This window comes from Coregonus lavaretus (genome assembly GCF_964263955.1).
Source record: "Coregonus lavaretus genome assembly, chromosome: 5".
Classification (NCBI taxonomy): Eukaryota; Metazoa; Chordata; class Actinopteri; order Salmoniformes; family Salmonidae; genus Coregonus; species Coregonus lavaretus.
Window position 1 is genome coordinate 42,990,714 of NC_139992.1, and position 22,127 is coordinate 43,012,840.

At 47.3% G+C, this 22,127-nt stretch overlaps 1 protein-coding gene and 1 pseudogene across 2 annotated transcripts; both read right to left on the bottom strand.

The window, feature by feature from the left end:
- Positions 1-31: 31 nt before the first annotated feature.
- Positions 32-6,121, bottom strand: LOC311129449 (methionine aminopeptidase 2-like; annotated as a pseudogene). The gene is made up of 11 exons (XR_014615324.1): positions 5,864-6,121; positions 4,692-4,793; positions 4,288-4,350; positions 3,871-3,973; positions 2,813-2,974; positions 2,470-2,651; positions 2,256-2,350; positions 2,049-2,145; positions 1,845-1,948; positions 1,322-1,437; positions 32-1,222 (listed from the first exon to the last, which is right to left on the bottom strand). The product of XR_014615324.1 is annotated as a methionine aminopeptidase 2-like (transcript).
- Positions 6,122-7,587: 1,466 nt separating this feature from the next.
- LOC311129608 (vezatin-like) lies at positions 7,588-21,674 on the bottom strand. The gene is made up of 12 exons (XM_084161949.1): positions 21,573-21,674; positions 18,144-18,281; positions 14,360-14,449; positions 14,025-14,209; positions 13,579-13,863; positions 12,887-13,033; positions 12,479-12,626; positions 11,908-12,257; positions 11,001-11,194; positions 10,432-10,532; positions 10,112-10,319; positions 7,588-9,982 (listed from the first exon to the last, which is right to left on the bottom strand). Exons 1-12 carry the CDS (start codon positions 21,606-21,608, stop codon positions 9,402-9,404), a joined length of 2,463 nt encoding a protein of 820 aa, XP_084018075.1. The 5' UTR covers positions 21,609-21,674; the 3' UTR covers positions 7,588-9,401.
- Positions 21,675-22,127: the final 453 nt, after the last annotated feature.

Sequence of the window (22,127 nt, forward strand, 5' to 3'; positions counted from 1 at the left end):
GCCAATTAAGACTATCTTCTCAGTGAAGGAATACAGAGAGCAACATTTTTTATTTCAATAATTTTCTTCTTACAAAAACATTTCCAGGGAATTCAAAATTAAGTGGTACACATAGTGGCAGCAGCCATTTCAAAGATATTTTACAAATATCTAAGAAATAAATACTGGAGGAGCGGAGTGCAGAGTCCCCTCCCTGTAGCGGTATAATGAAGCCAAACATACAGCTATAGATGCATGGCTTTCTTGTCATCGTTCCCACCCAGAACTCAAAAGCGGAAGAATTGTACAATTTCAGGGTTCTGACGAGCAATCGATCCAGCCTACCACCAACCGAGTGACTGGGTCCTGACTGTTACTAATGACCAGAACACTGTAGGGTCAGGCTGAAAGACCGCAGTCTGAACCAGGAACTGTATAGCCGTAAGGGCCAGGAGTTTTTCCTGATCAGGTCACATGAGGAAACACTCCAGGCCCTGGGCATACTTAGAGGGAGAGGAGGGTACTTATTTTGGTAAGGATCTAAATACTGGGGGTTCTAAGCAGTTGAACTGTAACAGTTTATTTGATATTCTATGGCAGGTCTGGCTTCAGAAGATTGCAGAGACCCCACTGTGTCCACAGATCCCTCTAGCAAGGGGGAAAATTACGACTAAGCTTTGTGGTTCAATGTCACCAAAAGAAAAGAGGAAAAAAAGATTCAGCCGCTGCTACGTAAGCCAGTCCCTCCATGCTCGCTCTTAAGTAGCGGTAGAAATGCATTGTGGGGTACCTTACAGCAGCATTTTTCAAAGCCCTTACTGGCTGCTCTGCCAAGGCAGGAGAAAGAAGAGACCAAAGCAAGGTCCTGTATTTAGATGCTGCTTTTCTGTTAGAGTGCAGGCAGATGGTTCAGTGTGTATTCTCTGTATTGGGGGGGGGGGTGAAGGGGGAGGGGTTGTGGTGCGGTTTGAATGAGGTTGGGTTCAGTATTCAATAGTCGTCTCCTCGGCTCACCACCTCCTTGCAGGTGGGCCTAAGCAGGATGGTGTGCTCGAACTGGGCGGTGTAGGAGCCCTTGGTGTCGCAGAGCGGGGGGTAGGGGTCCACGATGCCCAGGTCGCACAGGTTCTTCAGGGCCATCAGGTACTTGCTCTCCCCCAGCCGGTCCAGCCAGCGCCGGCAGAATGCCAGCGTGCCAAAGTTCTCGTTGATCACGTTCAACAGGTGCTTCGCCCGGGGGAGTCTGGGGGGAGGAAGTGAGAGAGAGGGTACAACCTCTGTGGAATAAACAGTCTCACAGCTGCCCAACACAGTCCAGTGTTCACACAGACAACCAACTTACCTGATTGGGACGTGTCCCACATCAAAGTTTTTCATGTAATGAGAACACTCCATGTCATCATGGACCACCCCCTTCCCTGTGCTGCCAAAGGTCTCGATGGCATACACCTCTCCCTCCTGGTGGTGCAAAAGAGGTAATCAGTCAGAAAAGGACACACTTATTGGGGTAGGAAGACATTGCTGCAGTCAACCAAATACACAGGGGCAGGCAATCCTGTGTTATAGAAATTCATTGATCATCGACGACACCAATTCAGGTGTACAGGTATTGCGTTACTGGCTAATTGGACCTGGCACGGTCCTTAAGCACACCATTAACTCAGCATCATTACTCGGTCACCCTCCCACAGCACATCATTACTCAGCATCATTACTCGGTCACCCTCCCACAGCACATCATTACTCAGCATCATTACTCGGTCACCCTCCCACAGCACATCATTACTCTGCAGCCCTTTCTAGCCTCACCATCTCCCTCATTGCTCATCAAACGCTCAATTGTAGCATCAGTAAGAGATACACACCTCCATCCTGGTAGCTTCTCCTCCTTTGACGATGGGGACAGTCTTGCCGGCATGTATCCTGTACTGGCCGATTGAGTGGCCGTTCAGGTTTCGGATTGGCTTCACTGGAAATTATCAAAATTTACATTTGTGAGTGATTATCTTTGATCATAAATTACAACCACAAATTCACTGTGTGTGTGTGTTCAGTAGCTCAGTCAGTACCTTGGTATGTTTTGCCATCAATCTCCACCTCGTACGACTCCATCACTTCCTGAATTCTCTCGCCAACATCACACAGACGCACGTCGATTCCAGCACACTGCAGAATGATGAAGCATGATTGAGATGAGACTGAACATCTGAACTACACTTATGTCAAATTATATCAATGGGCCTCAGAAATGGATGGTGTGTGAATGGATGTCGGACCTTGATTCCAGTATTGGTGGCGTCTCTCACGGCCTCGAGCAGTTTGTCATACTTTGGGTTGAAGGTGACGGTGAAGGCACAGTCAATGATCCGACCTGAAAACACAGTGGGAGTGAGCACAGCATCCTACGGGTCTGAGTGGCTAGTTGATATGTGTTTGTATATGTTTATGTGTCAAGTATGTTTTGATGCGTGTACTGTGGCATGGGTGTACCGTTGATGTGTGTTCCGAAGTCTATCTTGCAGACGTCGTCGTACTGCAGCACGGTGGGGTCTCCGGCGTTAGGGGTGTAGTGAGCTGCACAGTTGTTCAGAGAGCAGCCGGTAGGGAAGGCCAGGCCTGCACTCAGACCATTCTCCTTGATCAACTTCCTAGAACAGTTCTCCAACCGCTCACTGAAACACACACACAGAGAAATTAGTTATACAGAAAGAGATGGGATGAAAGCGCAAGAACGGATGTATGCAAAAGAGAGATGGAATGCAAGGGGAAAAGACTGACAAATAGAAAGAGAATAGGAAGCAACATCTCAGCTGTGATGATGATGAAGGCTCACCAGATGTCGATCATGGTCATGCCAGGTTTGATGAAGCTGCGGACGTGCTGGCGGACCTGTCTGTGGGCCTCAGCAGCCTGTCTGAAGTCGCTCCACACCTCCTCATTGGCCTTGTCCAGAACCCGCTTCTCTTCATTGGTGGTCCTCCACGCCGCGGTACGCCTGCACCAAGGGGAATAAGCAACAAGGTTAGCGGTCAGCGCACACACACACTTCTTCCCATCACTGTGCGTGTGATTCACAAGGAGGAATCAGCAATGAGGTTAGCACACACAAACATTTTGTCATTGCACGACTACCCGGGGGATCAACAACGAAGTTAGTGTATACGCATACATCTTAATCCTGCTCCACCACCCAGGGGAATCAATGCAAGCATGACTAGATGATAAATCAAACTGTGTGTTATAGATCTGTCATTCTCATTGAAAGCAAGTCTAAGAAGCGGTAAATCTGTTCTATGTGCGCTATTTCTATGCTTCCCGGTAAGTTTCGTTTTTGCGTCTTTTACTTTCGGTTTTGTGCACCAGCTTAAAACAGCTGAAAATACAATATTTTTGGTTATGAAAATATATTTCACAGCAGTTTAGATGGTACAATGATTCTCTACACTATACTTGCTTGTTTTGTCACTAACTGAAATTAGGTGAACTTTTAGAATTTTAGCAACCAGGAAATGGCGGCGTGATTTCTGCATAGCACATCTTTAAGAGCCCTTTATGTCAATGAGTTTCACATCAGTGAAGAGATCCAAGGTGAAGAATCACCCTGTCACTTCTGTTTGATAAGCACACTGACTGATGCCAGGCAGCACTGTTTATTTCAGAACAAACTCAAACCTGAAAAGCTCCCTCCCCGGTCTCTCTGGTAGCTACCAGTTTGTGTTGCAGCTGGGACAGGTACAGCATGATGATCAGAGGAGCTGCCACTCTAGTATAACATAGTGCTTGGGAAATAAGAGGCTGGGCACCGCTACCACACTAACCAGGTATGAACCACACACTAAGCCAAGAGTAGGTGTTTGTGAGATTGTGTATGAGTGCGTGTATGAATCTTACCCATCCTGTAATGGGGGGTATTCACATTCCTGACCGATGGGGAAAACTCCACTTGGATACAACTCACAGATGGGCACAGATGGAGGGTCAGTCTGAACTTTGGCTGTGAAAGACAGGAAGAAACAATCAGTCACATAACCGTTCATTACCAGTTCATAAACTAGCTAGAAAGTTTGAGTTGTAATTCCTGAGGTGACACAGCAATATTCTGGGAAAAGCAAAGTGTGCCCATTAGCCTGAGGACCTGAGGGGGGCTGCAGGGTTATGGTAATGCTCCAGAGTGCAGCAGTATGGCAGAGAGCCAGCCAGTCATATCCATCACTAGATCATAGGCTACTCTCCCACTGCACCCTATACATGACCAGACAAAGTGAAAGTCAGAACTCTCAAGTGTCCAAGGAAATAAGACCAACTCACGTCCTTTCTTCTTTTTCTTCTTCTTCTTCTTTTTGCCTGCTGAGTTCTCCCCCTCGTCTCCATCTGAGAGAAATAGGGAGGAATTTGAAGTCATTTGTCACATGTAATGTAACACCAGAGTTTATCAGCTCCCAGCAGGCCATGTATTGGTAGACGTGTAAGTAGTTATGTGTAAGGTCATCTCTGTGCTGGAGATAGACTTACGTCCTTATGGGTCAGACATGGGATGGTTAAGGTTTAGGATTTGACAGATTTGGGTTACGGGGAGCAACGACAGGACTGAACCCAGCTCAGGTGCTCCGCAGCAGGGTGTGAAGAGCCATGGTTGGAGCTCGGCCCATGTGGTTCTAGGTCAGGGGCTGCCTAGTACTAGGCTAGAGTGGAGTACTGTTACGATGTCTTACCATCCTCCATGTCTTCTTCTTTCTCTTTGTCCTCCAGAGCCTGCTTCTCCAGCTGTTGTGTGACTTCAGCCACTCCATCGCCCTCAGCCTCAGTGCCGGCTGCTGCAGTCATAAAACGCAGAGACAGATACACACTGGTGAGCTCATCCTATACATCATACTAACCACGTCATGGCGGCCATGGCAACTACAGCTCCATCACACACAACAGCGAGCATCCAGGAGACACAGGGGAGGGGAAGATGAGAGATGTGTTATGTGCGTGCAAGGGAAGGTACTGTCCAGCGGGGAAGTGATGCTTTTGGACAGTGGACAATGATCCCATCCTGCAAAGTGCATCCCTTAGGTCTGGGACTTGGCAGGAGAGGGGAGAGTATTAACGTCTGTGTATAACCTTGGGTCCAGCACACGCAGCTAAGCCTGATTTACTTATGTAAACACGCTGTAACGAACGAGGGGACATTACAAGCTAAATGTTGTGTATGTCAATTTAAAGGGCAACCATCTGACATCCATTAGAAGAATTCATGCGAGCTGTAGCTAGTTGACGTTGTTACAAGAAGACAGGTTGCTCTAAATAGCACATGCTGAGAGGATAACGTTATGTCAGCAGTAAGTTCGCAGAGTTCAGTGAACATGCTGTCTGAATCAAACAGTTTCTTGACGTTTCATAGCTAGCTAGCCAACAGCGGGCCAATCTTGGTTGTCAATCATGCGTAACTAGTTAGTGTTAAATATATACATTATTATGAAACAGATCATAGTCTGTGATAGTTACAACCTCAAGATCGAAGTCAACCTGTATTCTGGCGTTTACCTTATGTAAGAAAGCTAACGTTAACATGACAGCATTCCACCACACATTATGAAACAAGCAAACTTGGCTTTGAAATTGCTAGCGACTTCTGGCACATGCCAGCAAAGGACTACGAACTAAGCTAGCAAGATATCTAGCTAACTAACTACTACGTTTGTTTGTATGACTACTTCCGTCTGTTTACTGACATTTCGGCCTCGTGGTCGGGTTGACAGAAGTCTCGCCCCATGCTTAGCTATCTAGCTACGGGTGTGTAATGAGAGCGAGGCGTGTTTCATAAGGCCTGGCGCATGTTTCACAAGGCACAATCATCCATACACGGCTCAGCGGTAACTGGCCTGTCCGCAACTCTTACCGGGGGCTACCGACTTCTTCTTCTTCTTTTTCTTCTTCTTCTTGGCTACCTCCTCTTTCTCTTCTGCATCTCCGTTCAGGACCGTCTCCTCTTCGAGCTTCTGCTCCGGTACCTGCTCCTGCACCACATCCGCCATGATTGCAGGCGTTAGTGGAAAAGGAAGCGCGGTGGTTTGTGGGAAACTTGCGGAATCAGCTGAGCGCGTGCTGTGCTCACTCAATGCAAAATTGATGTAGGAATTAATTCATGGATCACCATCACAATTCTCCTAAAATATGTATCTCCAGAGACAAAATATCATACACAGTGAACAGCCCGGATTCAACAAACCTGGTTTATTTGTTATAACAATATGTGAATGTATGTTGTACTATACATCTTAATAACCTTGATTTTTTATTATTACGACTAAGAAAAATATTGGCCGCTAGATGGCAGCATTGTATTAATCTTAGGTAACAAGCTATTTGGAGAAGGGCCCATATTTCCATACATTTATTCCAGGAGCAGGAGCAATTTTATAATCTTCAGTCACCACACAACAAGAACTCTATAGCTACCAGCTTCCAAATTCTCTCAAGAATTGCAGACTCCATGCTCCCTGCCCTTGGCTCCTTCCCTTCCCCGATCTGGGAGAACTGGGAAAGCCAGGTGAGGAAGCAGCAAATCCCCAGTAGTAGGCTTCCATTTCCATTTCCATTTTAGTCATTTAGCAGACGCTCTTATCCAGAGCGACTTAAAGTTAGTGAGTGCATACATTTTCCACCATTCAGTTTCACCATTCCTCTGGAGTCTCTGGACATTAGGAGAGGAAGCCAGTTCAGAGTATTGACATGCAGCCTGCTGCATGTATAAGGATGCTGAGGCTAATTCAATAAAGACATGAAGCCGTGCCTGCCTGCTCCGTGGTCAATGGTTATTTTGGGAGAGAGGAATGAAAGTACAACATTCTAAAATGATTGGACAGCTGGGTTGTTGGAGACACACACTGCTGCTCTGTTCAGTCCCAATGTGGCTTTCACAGTGTGATGATGGACGTTTTTGCTCTGCCCCTAATAATGCCTCCTTCTGTACTTCCATACCAGGGGAAACCATCCTCAGTAAGTATGTCAGACAGCCCTCTCTCTTTCTGTTCTCCTGCAGTCTGAATGGGCTGATTGGTCTTGTGTTTCACAGGGTGGCTGATACTAGAGGGGCTGTCCAAGGGAATGGTGGAACACACTCCCACAGGGGGGGAAAGGGGGACACACTCCCACAGGGGGGGAAAGGGGGACACACTCCCACAGGGGGGGAAAGGGGGGACACACTCCCACAGGGGGGGGAAAGGGGGACACACTCCCATAGGGACACACAAAAGAGCTAAGGTGCTGTTTGGTTTACCTCAGACAGACCCTTGAGGTTTCAGTTTCACACACTAATTGTATTGGACGTTAACATGGGACTATTCACAACAGCTAAATGCATTTAAATGTGTGAGAGGTACGTGTGTGTGTGTCTGTGCGCTGGGTTGGGGTCTTACATGTGGTACAGGGATCACCAGCTGTTCTAGGTCAGACAAATTTGGGACTCCACAAAATATATCAGGTAACCCTCACTACCCTGACCCTCACCCCCTACCACTCCTCTCCTCCCCCTTCCCCCTGGGGTTAGGGTCAGTCTCAGGCAGCTGAGAAAGACAGAAAGAAAGAGACCGATATGAAAAGAGAGACAAAAGACAGTCAGCTCCAGAATAGCATTTTATTTTACAAATTAAATGTAGGAGGGACAGAACTCACTTCAGGAAGGGGACATATGGTGGAGGACTGTAGGGCAAGACAAGGCAAGGCAGACACGGTGAGGGGGAAGGACGGGGAGGGGGGCACCTCAGGGTGATCAGACACCCCCTGACACACACAAGCGGAATCATCAGTGCAGTCAATAAGCACATGCTGTCCTTCGATCATCATCATCATCGATCATCACTCAAATTAATTGTAATCACCGATAGCAGCATTCCAGGACACTCCGTAATAACTGTCCCAAACTCAATCCCCAAATCAATAGAGTTGGATCACATTCTAGTGAGTGAGCGTTATGGAAACACAGATGCCGAGACAGGGGAGAGAGATACAGTGGTACAATCTCCATAGAAACATTTACAGTTATACACAAGACAGAACCAAAACGTTCTGACACAGCAGACCATTCAGATTTGAGATACATGTAGTAGGTATGGAGTTACATACCCCAGCGGAACAGATTTCATAGTAGGTGCAGTAGAGGTGGCATGAGGTAGTACAACACTTTACCTCAATAATCACCCAGTTATCATCCCCTACAGACTCTTCATTGGGGCATCATTGATCCTGTATCCTGCATCAGATGAGCATGAGAGGAGCACTTGACGAGACCATTGGGGAAATAAGCACTGTGAATGTGTTTGGTTCATTAGTGGATGGGGATGAATTTCATTTCACAGCAATCCACTGCCTGACCATATTCATCTCTCAAATAAAAACAACACTCAATATATCAAAATATTTCCAAATCTGGTAGGCTAGTCCATTTTACAAGGTCAACTATGTCCACCCTTCTCTCTGATGTCTCTGTCTGCTCATTGGTTGCTGTTGGTTGAGTGACAGGTGTTTTAGCCAACACATCTTTGCAGTTACAGGGCCATTCCTAGTGAGTTGAAGAGTGCGTATAAGTGCAGACTCAGAGAGGCAGACCAGAAATAAAACAGTGATAATAAAAATAGCTTTCCCCCTGCTCTCTTTGAAATGTACCCCTCCTTCCCCTTTTACAGTGTGGTGTGTGTGTGCAGTAACATCTGTGTGTGTGTGTGTGTGTGTGTGTATAGTAACATCTTACATTCAGCCCACGGTCAGTGATTCAGTACCTGAGCATTCTACCCTGGGCTGTCGGGCACACGTTCAACAGAGCAACCACACATCAGACTCGACTTTTCAATACAGGAGTCATATAGGAAGTGATGTGGTAAAAATAATAATAATGATTTAGCTAATTAGTCTTTTTGAATCAGACACCAATATGCTAAACTGTTAGGCAACGTTGACATATCATGGAAAGGTACTGGTCAATAGTTAGAGAAAATGTATTTGATGCTATAACCAAGTTTCTCTGCCTCTAACAGCTACAGGGGATGGATTAAACTGAACACCTTGTGACGGTGAGGTCAGAGTTTGTGTTGTGGTTCTGGTACCTGAGTAGCACAGGAGAGTGGCCACAGGGGAATTGTGGGTAAAGTATGGACGGATGGGTGGAGGAGTGTAACAGAAAGTGGTGTAGTGCTCTTCTTAAAACTCACAAACACACTCAGACATTGTATACACACAATGCTTTCTCACTCACTCACACGCAGGCACTCACCCAGTCATGCACACACACCGATGAAGACATGACAGAGACCCATGGAGCCAAGGAAACGGAAAGCCGCAATAAATAACCCTGGAGTGGGGTCAGACATAAATACAGGAACCCTGGCTGTCTATCCATATCTGTTCTGTTCAAAGCTCCGTAAAGCAGGAGGGTTTAGGCTCTAGTCCTTCTCAGCTGTCTGTCCATCAGGTAGCGAACGCCTCTCTCCCTCTACCCCTTCTTCTTCTCCGCTGTCTCCAAACGTCTGCTCCTCCATGTTGGCGAAGGTGTGCGAATGTGCCGCCACCTGGGCGGCGAGGGCGGAATTAAAGCTGAGCATCGCCGAGCCGTGTAGTTCCGTCAGCCTGTCCATCACCGTGATGGCGGGAATCCGGGGCTGCAATAGAAGGTCGGGCCCGTTCAGTCCCGCCCCCTCGTCAGGCAGCCCGTCGTATTGGTAGAGCTGCGCCCCGCCTGTCCTATCTGGGACCGAAGCCCCACCTTCACCCTCCTCCCCCTTTTCCTCCGCCTCACCACAGCAGAACTCTGTAAGTGCTTTTTCCTCTGCCTCTGTGAGGGGGCACTCGTCCCTGACCTCGTCTTCCTCCTCGTTGTTCAGCCTGTCCGATAGGTGGTTTCCCTCGGCAACACCTGGTTTGGCCATGCCCACAAGTGTCAGAGTGTCCAATGGGTCGGAGGGAGTCTGAGATTCTGTAGAAGATTCTGCTGACGTTACCCCGGAAACGATAGGCATCACCGCCGCTAGGAGACAAAAGGAAGTAAAACATCATCATTAAATGATCACACCAAATGAGAGAAAGAGAGAGAGAGACAGAGAACTAAAGGAGCGGCAGAGGCAGAGAGGTGCATTGTGGGTAGGAGGAGAGAGACCTTGGTCGTTGAAGAGCAGCTGTTTCCACTTCCTTCTCTCGCCCTCGGACGCCCGCTGGCCCAGCACGGCTTTGAGCTCCGATAGGACACGCCGAGACTCCTCCCTCTCCCGCCGCTGGCGCTCTCGTTCCTCGGGAGACAGCATGTCAACCACCGACCCCGCCCACCCGTTCTCATCCTCTGAGTCCGACACGTACGCTTCCAGCTCCTGGCCAATCAGAGGGCAGGAAAGACCCATTACACATAGACACACAATACAGGCACCTAGTTGTGTGTGTGTATGTGTGTGTAGATCCACAGTGAGGTATGAGGTTCAGTACCTGCTCCTCAGGCACAGGGTCCCTGTCCAGGATGAGGGTGTAGGTTGGGACAGGGGTGCAGGGCACAGGAGGGAGACACTGCTCTGGACCCTCAGGAGTTCCTGAAAGAGACAGGATGAATAGAACACATTACACACACATACAGGTAAGTATACACACACACACACTCAAATGCAGACATACCACTTTATACAATTATCTGTTTGTTTAAACCGTGTTCAGCTCTGTTGAGTCAGTCAACCTGCTCCCTGCTCCCAAAGAGTAGACCTCTACAATGTGCTGAAACAGTCTGTGGTGAAACTAGGTCATTGTTCCCTCCCTCCCATGCAAGCTCTAGTTCTTATCCTATATTTGAAGGAGCCACTTCCTCTCTGACTCTGAATAGTCTCTGTGCTGGGCGGGGGGGGGAGTCCTGACTAAAAATAACCCCTCCACTGTAACCATGGAAACCTGGGGGGGGGTCCAGTATTCAGACCCAACATCAGGTTCTGTCACCTCAACTGGTCAGCTGCGTTAACTACCTAAGCCTAATAAAGGTAGTGTGTGTAACACCTGCAACCTTTCTTCACCTGGGCAGGTGTTAGCTCTCCTCAGCATGCGCTCCACCTGGCCCACGGTGTCCTCCCAGCATCCGGCGCTGGCCTGCATGTGGGGCTGCAGGTGACTGAGACGCTCCTGGATGTCCTGGTAGCCCTCCACAGTCACCTCCACCGCCTCCTTGGTCACCATCAGCTTCTCCAGGTCATCCTCCAGGATAATCATCCTAGTGAGTGGAAGAGGAGATGAGATGAGGGGAGGGTTAGGGGAGGAGGGGTGAGGAGAGGATGGGAGAGGAGGATGGGGTGAGTGGGGTATGGAAAAGGGGCTAAAGGCGTCCGCATGCTTCCCAGCGGAAACAGTTCAGACAAGTTTGTGCATTTATTATGACAACATTGAGACGTTTTTGTTTGTTTTGGACTTTGGTAAGAGTTTTCTTTCCCGGCTGTTCGGGCACACAATTTTTTTTAGAGGCAAGCCGAACTTGATAGCCGAAGTCTACGCACCTTCGTCGGTGATTGGTCAACAGTAGGGATTCTTCAATAGTCTGTTGTTATTCAACGAGAGAAGACTCGTTTTCATGCACATTTCTTCATTGAGAAATACTGCACCAAACATCTTAGTTAGATGTAAAATTGCATGACTAAGATCTCCTCGACAAAAACATCCAAATTAATGACAGATTTCTGACTATTTTGATGAAGTGTATACTGGCTACTGCGTCTCAAAATGGACAAACAGTACTATTGTCGCTTTTTCAAGTTTTTCAAGTGAAGGTCTTTTAAGGGAGTATGCGAACACACTCGTTCATTTCTCGGATAGGCGCCAGCCGAACTGAAACATACTGACGCCTTTAGACTGAGGGGTGAGGAGGGTATGGAGTAACAGGTGTTAGGGTTAGGAGGGTGAGGGTTGACTAAGGGGTTAGGTTTGACTCACTCGTTGAGCAGGGCCCTGAGATGCAGCTGCAGGCTGCGTACAGACGTGTGCAGTGCGTTGAGCTCTCTGCATTTCTGTCGAGCGCGCCCCACCCTGTCCGAGCCCTGCGTCCGGTGCTGCGTCTCAAAGTACCGGTGGAACTCATAGCTACGCTGCAGGTCACCTAGGCAACTGGCCAGGGCACCGTGGAGAGGCTGTGTCACCGTGGCAACAGAGCGATGTATGGGCGGAGGAGGGGTTTCACCTTCGACCCAGTCTTCCCTGGGCTCCTCAAGTCGTCGTGACGACAGTAGCAGGGCCAATCGACGGAAACATTCTGAGCTCTGCCCCACCCACAGCTGGAACAGCACCTGGAGGACAGCAAGCCCACAGGGACAAACAGAGTAGCTAACACAATCACTCTGACAATGCCCTGAACCTATTGTCTGTCATTTCACCATCGACCTGCATCTAAATGATCGCTTCCATCTATCTTTCTTCCTTTCTTTTTCATCATGCTCTTTCCTCCACTGTCTTTATAAAAGCAAGACACTTCTGAATTTCTCACTGACTGACTCACTCACTCACTCACCTTGAGGGCAGGGAGGCTGTAGTCATCGGTGAGCTCCTGTGCCTCCTCGTCAGTCAGGTGCTCTGTCCCCAGGCCCATCCCCAGCTCCTTCAGAGGCACCGCAGACACGTAGTTGGTCACATTGTCAATCTCAGAGTTCAGGGGGTAAGTGGGTACGAGTTAAGGAGCCCATCAGCTCACAGATTGACACTCATATACTAAATGACCCGCCAATTGGTCAAACAGAATATATCCTAACACACATTCACTCAAGGGTAATACCAAAGGGTTACTGGTAGAAATCAATCTTTAGTGCTTGTATTGTTTAATTCCTGCATACGTTTAGTCTGGCAATATCCCTTCTCTATTTGAAAATGAACACCTTATCCTCTCTATCTCTGTGTGTGTGTGTGTGTGTGTGAAGGATATGCTTTGAGCATGTGGCAGGTGGCTCGGCGGGAGGCTCTGAAGGCTGAGCGGAGCGCCCGGTACACCGCCTTCCGCAGGCCAATCAGCTGCTGCCCCCGTGGCCCCGCCCCCAGCCCTGCCCTGCTAAAGGAGCTGGATGCACTCACCCTGTCGAGCAGACTTGACAAGTGAAATGTGATACAACTGTGCAGACGTCCCAGAGAGGCAGGGCAGCACTCGCAACACGACATGCTAACGACATGCTAATAATCCGTTTATGACTAACTGAGACACAACAGGACAGGCTAACAACATATGACACGGTTATGACAAAATACTATCACAAAACAAACAAGACGATAACAGATGGAGACGAATACAGTGACCATGTTGTCCTACCGACAATACTACAGAGACTGAACAGTAAAACAGACGTTAGGGTAGGGAGGAACGGGCTGTGGAACAGGCAGGGACAGGTAAAAAGTGGGCACTGCAGGTAAAGATAACCTAGGATAATAATAGGTACTAGCCTAAGTGCTAACCTTATAGTTGGGTAGATGAAAGTGCTAGTGGGTGAAAGTGGACACTAACGTTGGGGGAGGAGTATAGACTCACAGCAGGATTAGCATGCACACAATATGAGTAGGAAGGTGTGGATGCACACTACCACTATGGATGAAGTAGATAGATAGTAGATCAAATGGTCCACTTACAGGGTGAACCCTCGAGAGATGACCTCTGTTTCCTGTAGTAGTCTCAGGGACTTGCGGGCCAGGCTGGTCAGAGCCTTGCTGTTCAGCACCATGGTCTGCAGCTCGGAGGCCTGGGCGTGTGCTGCCCTCTGCATCCTCCCCTGTCTCCACAGCCCCGCCCCTCGCAGCCACACCCAGCCCATGACTGCAGCACACCACGGGATAACAGCCAGAGACCAGGCCCCGTCAGAGAGAGAGGACAGGCCTAGTAACACTGCAGCCAGGCCCACCAGCATTGCTACGTCCCTGAGAGAGAGAGAGAGAAAGAGAAAGAGAGAGAGAGAGAAAGAGCGAGAGAGAGAGAGAAAACCAAGACAGAAAGAGACGGAATGTTAGTGTCTGCTGTGTGTACATGTGGATATGTATGTGTGTGTGAGACTATGTTAGGATCTGTGTTTGGGGCGTACCATTGCGAGGGTGAGGCGAGGAGGCGCGGGCAGGGCAGGGAGTTGTCTCGTCTGGGTGAGCCGGAGGGCGAGGAGCCAAGGGTGAGCAGGCTGGGGTCTAATAGCTCGATCAGCTCCACATCCTCCTGGAGCAACACATCCTGGTCCAGGATACACCGCACCGCATACTGGCCAAACACACAGTCCTATAGGGAGGGAGAGAGAGAAAGAAAGAGGGATGGAGGGAGGGAGGGAGAGGAAGAGGACACAGAGAGAAAGAATATAAGAACGTGTCTTTGGGATGAAGTCACTTAAGGTTCTATGATTAGTCCCATGGTTTCCATGGTGACCCTTACCAGCTGCTGCTCCAGCCTATGGGCCGAGGCGGCCTGGTGGAACGGGCTCCGCCTCCACAAGGCATCAGCCAATCTCCATAGATGTCCTCCCTGCCAATAACACAGAGGAGAATGGGTCAGGCGGGGAAGAGACTGGAGCTAATAAGGGGAACAGAGTAATCAACCAGACATAATTCTGCAAATGAATAAGTCACACATCCTTCATACGAACAGCAGAAGCAGACAACACTGACTACTACATCTGTGAGAGCAAACTCACTGGGGAATGAGCTCTGGCCATCAACCACAAATTATGCTCATAACAGACACACACACATTCCTAAGAAACATGTTCTTCATTCCAGGGCATATCCCAGGAAACAGGCTCTTTGAGACACCAACAATGAGTGACTGATTGTGTGTGTGTGTGTGTGTCTCGACTTCCCCCCCAACACACAAACACCCTCCATTCCCCCCTAGTTGCTAGTCTGCCAGGCTCCAAGAGGAGATTCACTGTAAACAAACAAAGTAAACAGAATTATATTCTAATCACTAGCAAACAGAGTAATTATGAGCATTCCAACTAAATTGTACAATTTGATATGCTGCTTTTAACCAAACAATTCTCCAAAATGTCTATATTAGAAATCCTGATAATTTAACCACAATAGTGTGAAGACAGAGTGAATTAAAATGCCTACAGCGAGTGACAAAATCTAGTGATCAGAATACCTTAATTTCCTCCCAGTATTTTCTATTACTTGGGAAAGTAGCAGTACTATCCCATACAGTCATTGGTACTATCAGGCAACATCACCACTAAGGCGGCATATTTCAGGTTAGGTCCCAAATGGCAGCCTTTCTCTTTATATAGTGAACTATTTTTGACCCGGGCCTGTAAGGATTCAGTGTTCCAGCCAGCCTACAGTTGCTCATGAAGAAGTTTCCAATAGGTAAAGATCTAGGATCAGCTTACCCTCTCCCAATCCTAACCGTAACCATTATTGTGGAAAATGCAAAACTGAACCAAGATCAGCGTCTAGGGGCAATTTCACCCTTACTATAAATCCAGGCTGGCCTGGGTGTGTTTTCTACCCTGACTGACTGTTATTGGGAGTTTGGGACACAGTGTGTTATTGGCCAGCAGGCTGCAGGGCTATTGATTATGGGTCTGAGCTGTAGGACTGGGCGTTCACGCTACACTGACCGACCAACCAACAACAGCAGGAAGGGAACATGGCATCTAAACCACCCCCCAGAGAGAGGGTAGTGTGTGTGTGTGTGTGTGTGTGTGTGTGTTAGTCATGAGGGGGAGGCGGTGGCCTCAAAAACTCTTGCGAGGGCCATGTAGGCTCTTCCATTCTTTACTACTCACTCATCTCAATCTAATATCCCCTATCCAAACATTAAGGCAGGAGACAGAGACGGGCCACACAGAAAAACACACATACACACGGACAGCGGAATGCAAACACAGTGACACAAACAACCAACACATCACTAGTAAGTACAGTTCATTTCCTGGTCCCGTCTTGCTCCTGCTTTTTAGTATTCTGCTGGCGTCACCCTGGGAAACATTCCCGAGGCTTTGTGCTCCCCGTCTGCCGTGTGAGAGTCAGAGAATGGAAAAAACACTCTGCAAAGACGTGTGTGTGTGTGTGTGAGAGAGACTCAGAGAGATAGAGAGAGAGAGTTAGGGGGAGTGAAAGAGGGAGAGAGGAGGGAGAGGAAGCGAGACTGTGTGACATTATGTATGTTTTCTAAATCTTATGGCCATATTACCATAAAGCAATCCTCAACGCTTGATCTTCTCTCCATCTCACTCTCTTATGACTCCAGGACAAGAAGGAGGAGACTAGGCAGGCTGGCAGTGAAGGTTTTATTGCCAATAAACTTCAACTGACCTTGTCCTGCCTTCTCTCTCGCTCTCTTCAGTTAGCGGTCTCATTTTTGACTTATCTGACATGACACATGCAAAAAGGCAATATGTATTCCCATTGGTAGAGTCAGCAGGCAATTGTGGCACAAAGAGCCTTGTATTCAGATGGCACACTGACAGATTCCCATATTTCTCCCTTTCTCCTCACTAACCTCCTTTGATGTCATACAATGCTCTGGTCTAGTGTGACATCTATTTCTGTAAAATGACAACATCAATGTGCCCCACCTGCCATCAAACGTTTTTGAAATCCTATTTCATTCCCAAATGTGGATGATTTTCACCCCTCTGGTGGCGTTACTCTTTTGAAGAACAGGGGTGACATTTCCACAGATAATAGAAGCATTCTAAAATAGCACTTTAAATTCTACTCCACACTGTAATTCGTTTTGAAAACAACTATTATGTAACTGTAACATGCATTTGTATGGATACTGATGCCACCACTCCACAAATCTCTAGGATGTAGGCCAATGGTTCAGAAAATACTAATTTCACCTTGGGCTGATACACATCTGCTAGCAGACACATTCACCATCACATGCACACACACACATACTTGCACATGTACACACACATTTTCACTACAGATGGCCCATGATGTAACCGTATGTTAAACAGGCCCAGTGTGTGCTAAATAGGAGCAGATAACCAGTGTTGGCCTCTGACTGTCTGGAAATCAAATATACACCAAGCAATCATCCATGTTTACACGCACACACACACACAGTGTGGGTGGCTGTGTTGGCCCTGGCTGCATCTCTATCTGGGCTACAGGAAGTTGGACAAGGAATAACCATATCTTTGCCATTAACCAAAAGGAATCCCCATCCAGTTGACTACTTGACTACTTTAAAATGGTGGATGATGGCAATGCCCAATAGCAATGGCAATGTCCATGTTTAAATGGGTTATATCCATGATGAGTCCTCTATGAAAATAATTCCCAAACGCTCCTCCGAATAACAGGCTCTCGGAGAGGAAGCATGACACGGACGGACGGAAAGTTCCTGGAGGAGGCTAATGTGACATAATTTCCTGTCCTACGAGGAAAGAAATACATAAACAGGAAAAGGAACGCACTCAGAGTCATGTGACCATGGGTTGGCCAGAACCCTGTCCCCCTAAATAGAAACAGGGGTGCGTTCAAGATGTTTCAAACATTGCTTGAGGGCTCTAAATTGTTATTTAAATGTTGCTGAGTATTACTAGCGAAGCAAAGAGTTATGATTGTGCATATGTATATTATAGTACATATCACACAAGCAAGGTCCCACAGAGGCATACACATGTTCACACAAGTAAAAACACAAGGTCGGACAAATACATGTACACACCCTACAGCATGACAGTAGAAGAGTTTAATGCACTTCAGATATCAGTAATCTAATTCAGCCCCAGTGAATCAGAGAGAGAGAGAGAGAGAGAGAGAGAGAGAGAGAGAGAGAGAAAGGAGAGAATGACTTTCTTCCATTCACAGAGTTTCCTAAGCAGGACTAGGAATTCCCCTAAGCACTAATAGAGAAATCTGACCAAATAGACAGAGCATATCCCTGAAATAGGGGACAATAGTGTGTGTATGCAGAACAGACAAATACCTTGCTCTGAATCTGTTGCTCTCTTTCCTCCATGATCACTGTCTTGTCTGTCTGCCGCCAGCCGGGTATGAGTGTGAATGAGTGAGTGTGTGTGTGATATGTTTCATTGTTTGGAATCAATAGCAGATGTAATTACTTTCTGTCTGCCTGCATGAATGTACAGTGAGTTGGTCAAGCACACACACAACACCCCAAGGCTATGCGATCATAGTGGGGGTTCCTTATGGTAGCAGTGAGGGGTGTGTTTGTGGGTGGGGGGGTAACTCACTGTGGGTTTGGAGAGGCTGTCCTGGAGGGAGGCCGCCCCCCCCTTTCCTCCTCCACACTCGTCCTCCTGAGACACCGTGGGACATGCCTCAAAGTCTGTGTGTCCTAGATCCTGCAGGTAGTGGAAGAGCGGAGAGTTCTGGGAAGAGAGAGAGACGGGAAAGTGTGTAAGAGAGAGAGAGAGAGAGAGAGAGAGAGAGAGAGAGAGAGAGAGAGAGAGAAATAGGGTGAAAGGGCAGAAGGAGGATGGGGAGGAGAGAGATTTAGACAAATATCAGCTTTTTGTTCCCGCTCTTCCCAATTCTCTCTTACAGATTTCCCAATACACAGGCAGCTATTCTTGTCTGGAATCATACGCTCATTCTCCACCCTCTCTCCCGTTCATCTTGCCCAACAGTCACTCAGATGACAAGCTAGAAAATGAAATAATATATTCTCTCTGCTCAAATCTTGGTCGCCATGGTCAACTAATTGTTTTACTGTGTGCAGCTGCTTGTTTTCTTTAGATTTTTTGTGTGCTATGGCTTTGGGAAACATGTGTGAGTTAGCTAAGGGCTAAACTTCCCCTGATCAAAAATATGCTCATGTTAAAAGCCTAGATGAGAACAGAGCACCCTATATACAGTGGGGGAAAAAAGTATTTAGTCAGCCACCAATTGTGCAAGTTCTCCCACTTAAAAAGATGAGAGAGGCCTGTAATTTTCATCATAGGTACACGTCAACTATGACAGACAAAATGAGAAAAAAAATTCAGAAAATCACATTGTAGGATTTTTAATGAATTTATTTGCAAATTATGGTGGAAAATAAGTATTTGGTCACCTACAAACAAGCAAGATTTCTGGCTCTCACAGACCTGTAACTTCTTCTTTAAGAGGCTCCTCTGTCCTCCACTCGTTACCTGTATTAATGGCACCTGTTTGAACTTGTTATCAGTATAAAAGACACCTGTCCACAACCTCAAACAGTCACACTCCAAACTCCACTATGGCCAAGACCAAAGAGCTGTCAAAGGACACCAGAAACAAAATTGTAGACCTGCACCAGGCTGGGAAGACTGCATCTGCAATAGGTAAGCAGCTTGGTTTGAGGAAATCAACTGTGGGAGCAATTATTAGGAAATGGAAGACATACAAGACCACTGATAATCTCCCTCGATCTGGGGCTCCACGCAAGATCTCACCCCGTGGGGTCAAAATGATCACAAGAATGGTGAGCAAATATCACAGAACCACACGGGGGGACCTAGTGAATGACCTGCAGAGAGCTGGGACCAAAGTAACAAAGCCTACCATCAGTAACACACTACGCCGCCAGGGACTCAAATCCTGCAGTGCCAGACGTGTCCCCCTGCTTAAGCCAGTACATGTCCAGGCCCATCTGAAGTTTGCTAGAGTGCATTTGGATGATCCAGAAGTGGATTGGGAGAATGTCATATGGTCAGATGAAACCAAAATATAACTTTTTGGTAAAAACTCAACTCGTCGTGTTTGGAGGACAAAGAATGCTGAGTTGCATCCAAAGAACACCATACCTACTGTGAAGCATGGGGGTGGAAACATCATGCTTTGGGGCTGTTTTTCTGCAAAGGGACCAGGACGACTGATCCGTGTAAAGGAAAGAATGAATGGGGCCATGTATCGTGATATTTTGAGTGAAAACCTCCTTCCATCAGCAAGGGCATTGAAGATGAAACGTGGCTGGGTCTTTCAGCATGACAATGATCCCAAACACACCGCCCGGGCAACGAAGGAGTGGCTTCGTAAGAAGCATTTCAAGGTCCTGGAGTGGCCTAGCCAGTCTCCAGATCTCAAGCCCATAGAAAATCTTTGGAGGGAGTTGAAAGTCCGTGTTGCCCAGCGACAGCCCCAAAACATCACCGCTCTAGAGGAGATCTGCATGGAGGAATGGGCCAAAATACCAGCAACAGTGTGTGAAAACCTTGTGAAGACTTACAGAAAACGTTTGACCTGTGTCATTGCCAACAAAGGGCATATAACAAAGTATTGAGAAACTTTTGTTATTGACCAAATACTTATTTTCCACCATAATATGCAAATAAATTCATTAAAAATCCTACAATGTGATTTTCTGGATTTTTTTTCTCATTATGTCTGTCATAGTTGACGTGTACCTATGATGAAAATTACAGGCCTCTCTCATCTTTTTAAGTGGGAGAACCTACACAATTGGTGGCTGACTAAATACTTTTTTTCCCCACTGTATGTGCACTACAGTCCCTAAATCTCCCTCTGGCCCTAAGCATCTTGCCTCTTTCAATCCCCTTTCTTACACCTAATCTGCTCCAAAGTCCATTAGTCCAATCCAGCGACGGAATTAAACACAAACACAATAATCTAAAAACCTTGCATAAAAGAGCGTTCATCACGATCATGTGTTAAAGCTCAGCTTAAAGTGGGACTGACTGGAAGTGTGTGTGTGTCTGTCGCCAGCAGGGATGAGCAAATCACTGTCCTGCATCACAACATCCCAGGTCAGACTCCCACCTCAATCTCCCTACAATAGAGAGATGTGCAGCAGCAAAGTGCGACTTTTTATCTCTAGGATACAGTACTGGCATAACAACAATTTGCCCACAATTAAGAAAAAAGAACCAACATTATGCTCCAATTTTACCAAGGAGACACCTGACCCAATTCCCAACCAGCTGCCGACACTCCTCATCCGTAGCATGAGAGAAAACAAAACATATCCGTGCTTCTACATCTGGATAGCAAGCCATTTGCCTACCTTATAATAATATAATATAATATGCCATTTAGCAGACGCTTTTATCCAAAGCGACTTACAGTCATGCGTGCATACATTTTTTTGTGTATGGGTGGTCCCGGGGATCGAACCCACTACCTTGGCGTTACAAGCGCCGTGCTCTACCAGCTGAGCTACAGAGGACCACTACCTTGATAGAGCCACCTATAATACGTTATCATGATGACACCCCCCGATCCAAGCATGACATGATGGGCTAACCTTACTCACTTGCATGTTCGGACGGTATCGGTGGCGCACATGTTGACACATCAGGCTGTCAGATGTTTCGAACAGCTATTCCCTTCCTACGTCGCATAAAGCACCGACCAGACACACACGCTCCACGCCAGCTATGATGATGAAACAGCACACTGCCCCATGATAAGAAAAGCTACTTAACAGTCAGGTAGGATTGACTAGGCTACACGGCCAATTTTGCTCGGATTTATGTCTCAGCTACGCATAACAACAGGGGTAGCCAAACGTTGCTCATGGCCATGCTAATAAGCTAGCTAACGTTAGCGAGTCAGCTACTATGACAGTCTGGTCGACCACGCCAATTTCAGCACGCAGAATGAATCAGAAAACCTATACAAACTCGGGCTTGATACACTGCACTACGCGTTAATGGAACATATGTGCCTGAATAAAAACAAACCTCAAATACCACATCTTCATCAAACTCCTCAGTCATTGCTCTCCGCCATCGATATCCAACCGTTACGCATTCTGGGATTGTAGTCGTTTGTAAACGACAAGAAGTGAAAAATTAAAGCAGTTGCTAGCGCCTGTTAGCTGCGCAAAACAAACTCCTCGGCAAAACGACACTTCCCACAATCCAAATCGCCCAACCCTTCCTCGCGAACCGCAGTGTTCGAGCGGTAGCGACAGGATCCTCCAGTGGTCAAGCGGGGCAATGCAACGTCCTCAGCCGGGAGCAAGGGAAGGAAACACCACCGTGGACGAAGCACGAAACTCCAGAAAACTGGAAAAAGGGGGCCCAGAGGAAACAGTTTATTCACGTTTCAGTCGGTGATATAAGCGACATTTTGTTTATTTTTTTATGTTGTTTACCTGGTGTTTTTTGAGACTGACTGACAATGGCGCCTGAAAAAGAAAATTCACGAAATTCCATGCCATCCCATTGAAAGCAAGTTTACTCATGGAGTAAGGAAAGGAGCAAGTCGGGAGTCATGAGCACAGGTTTGTTTCC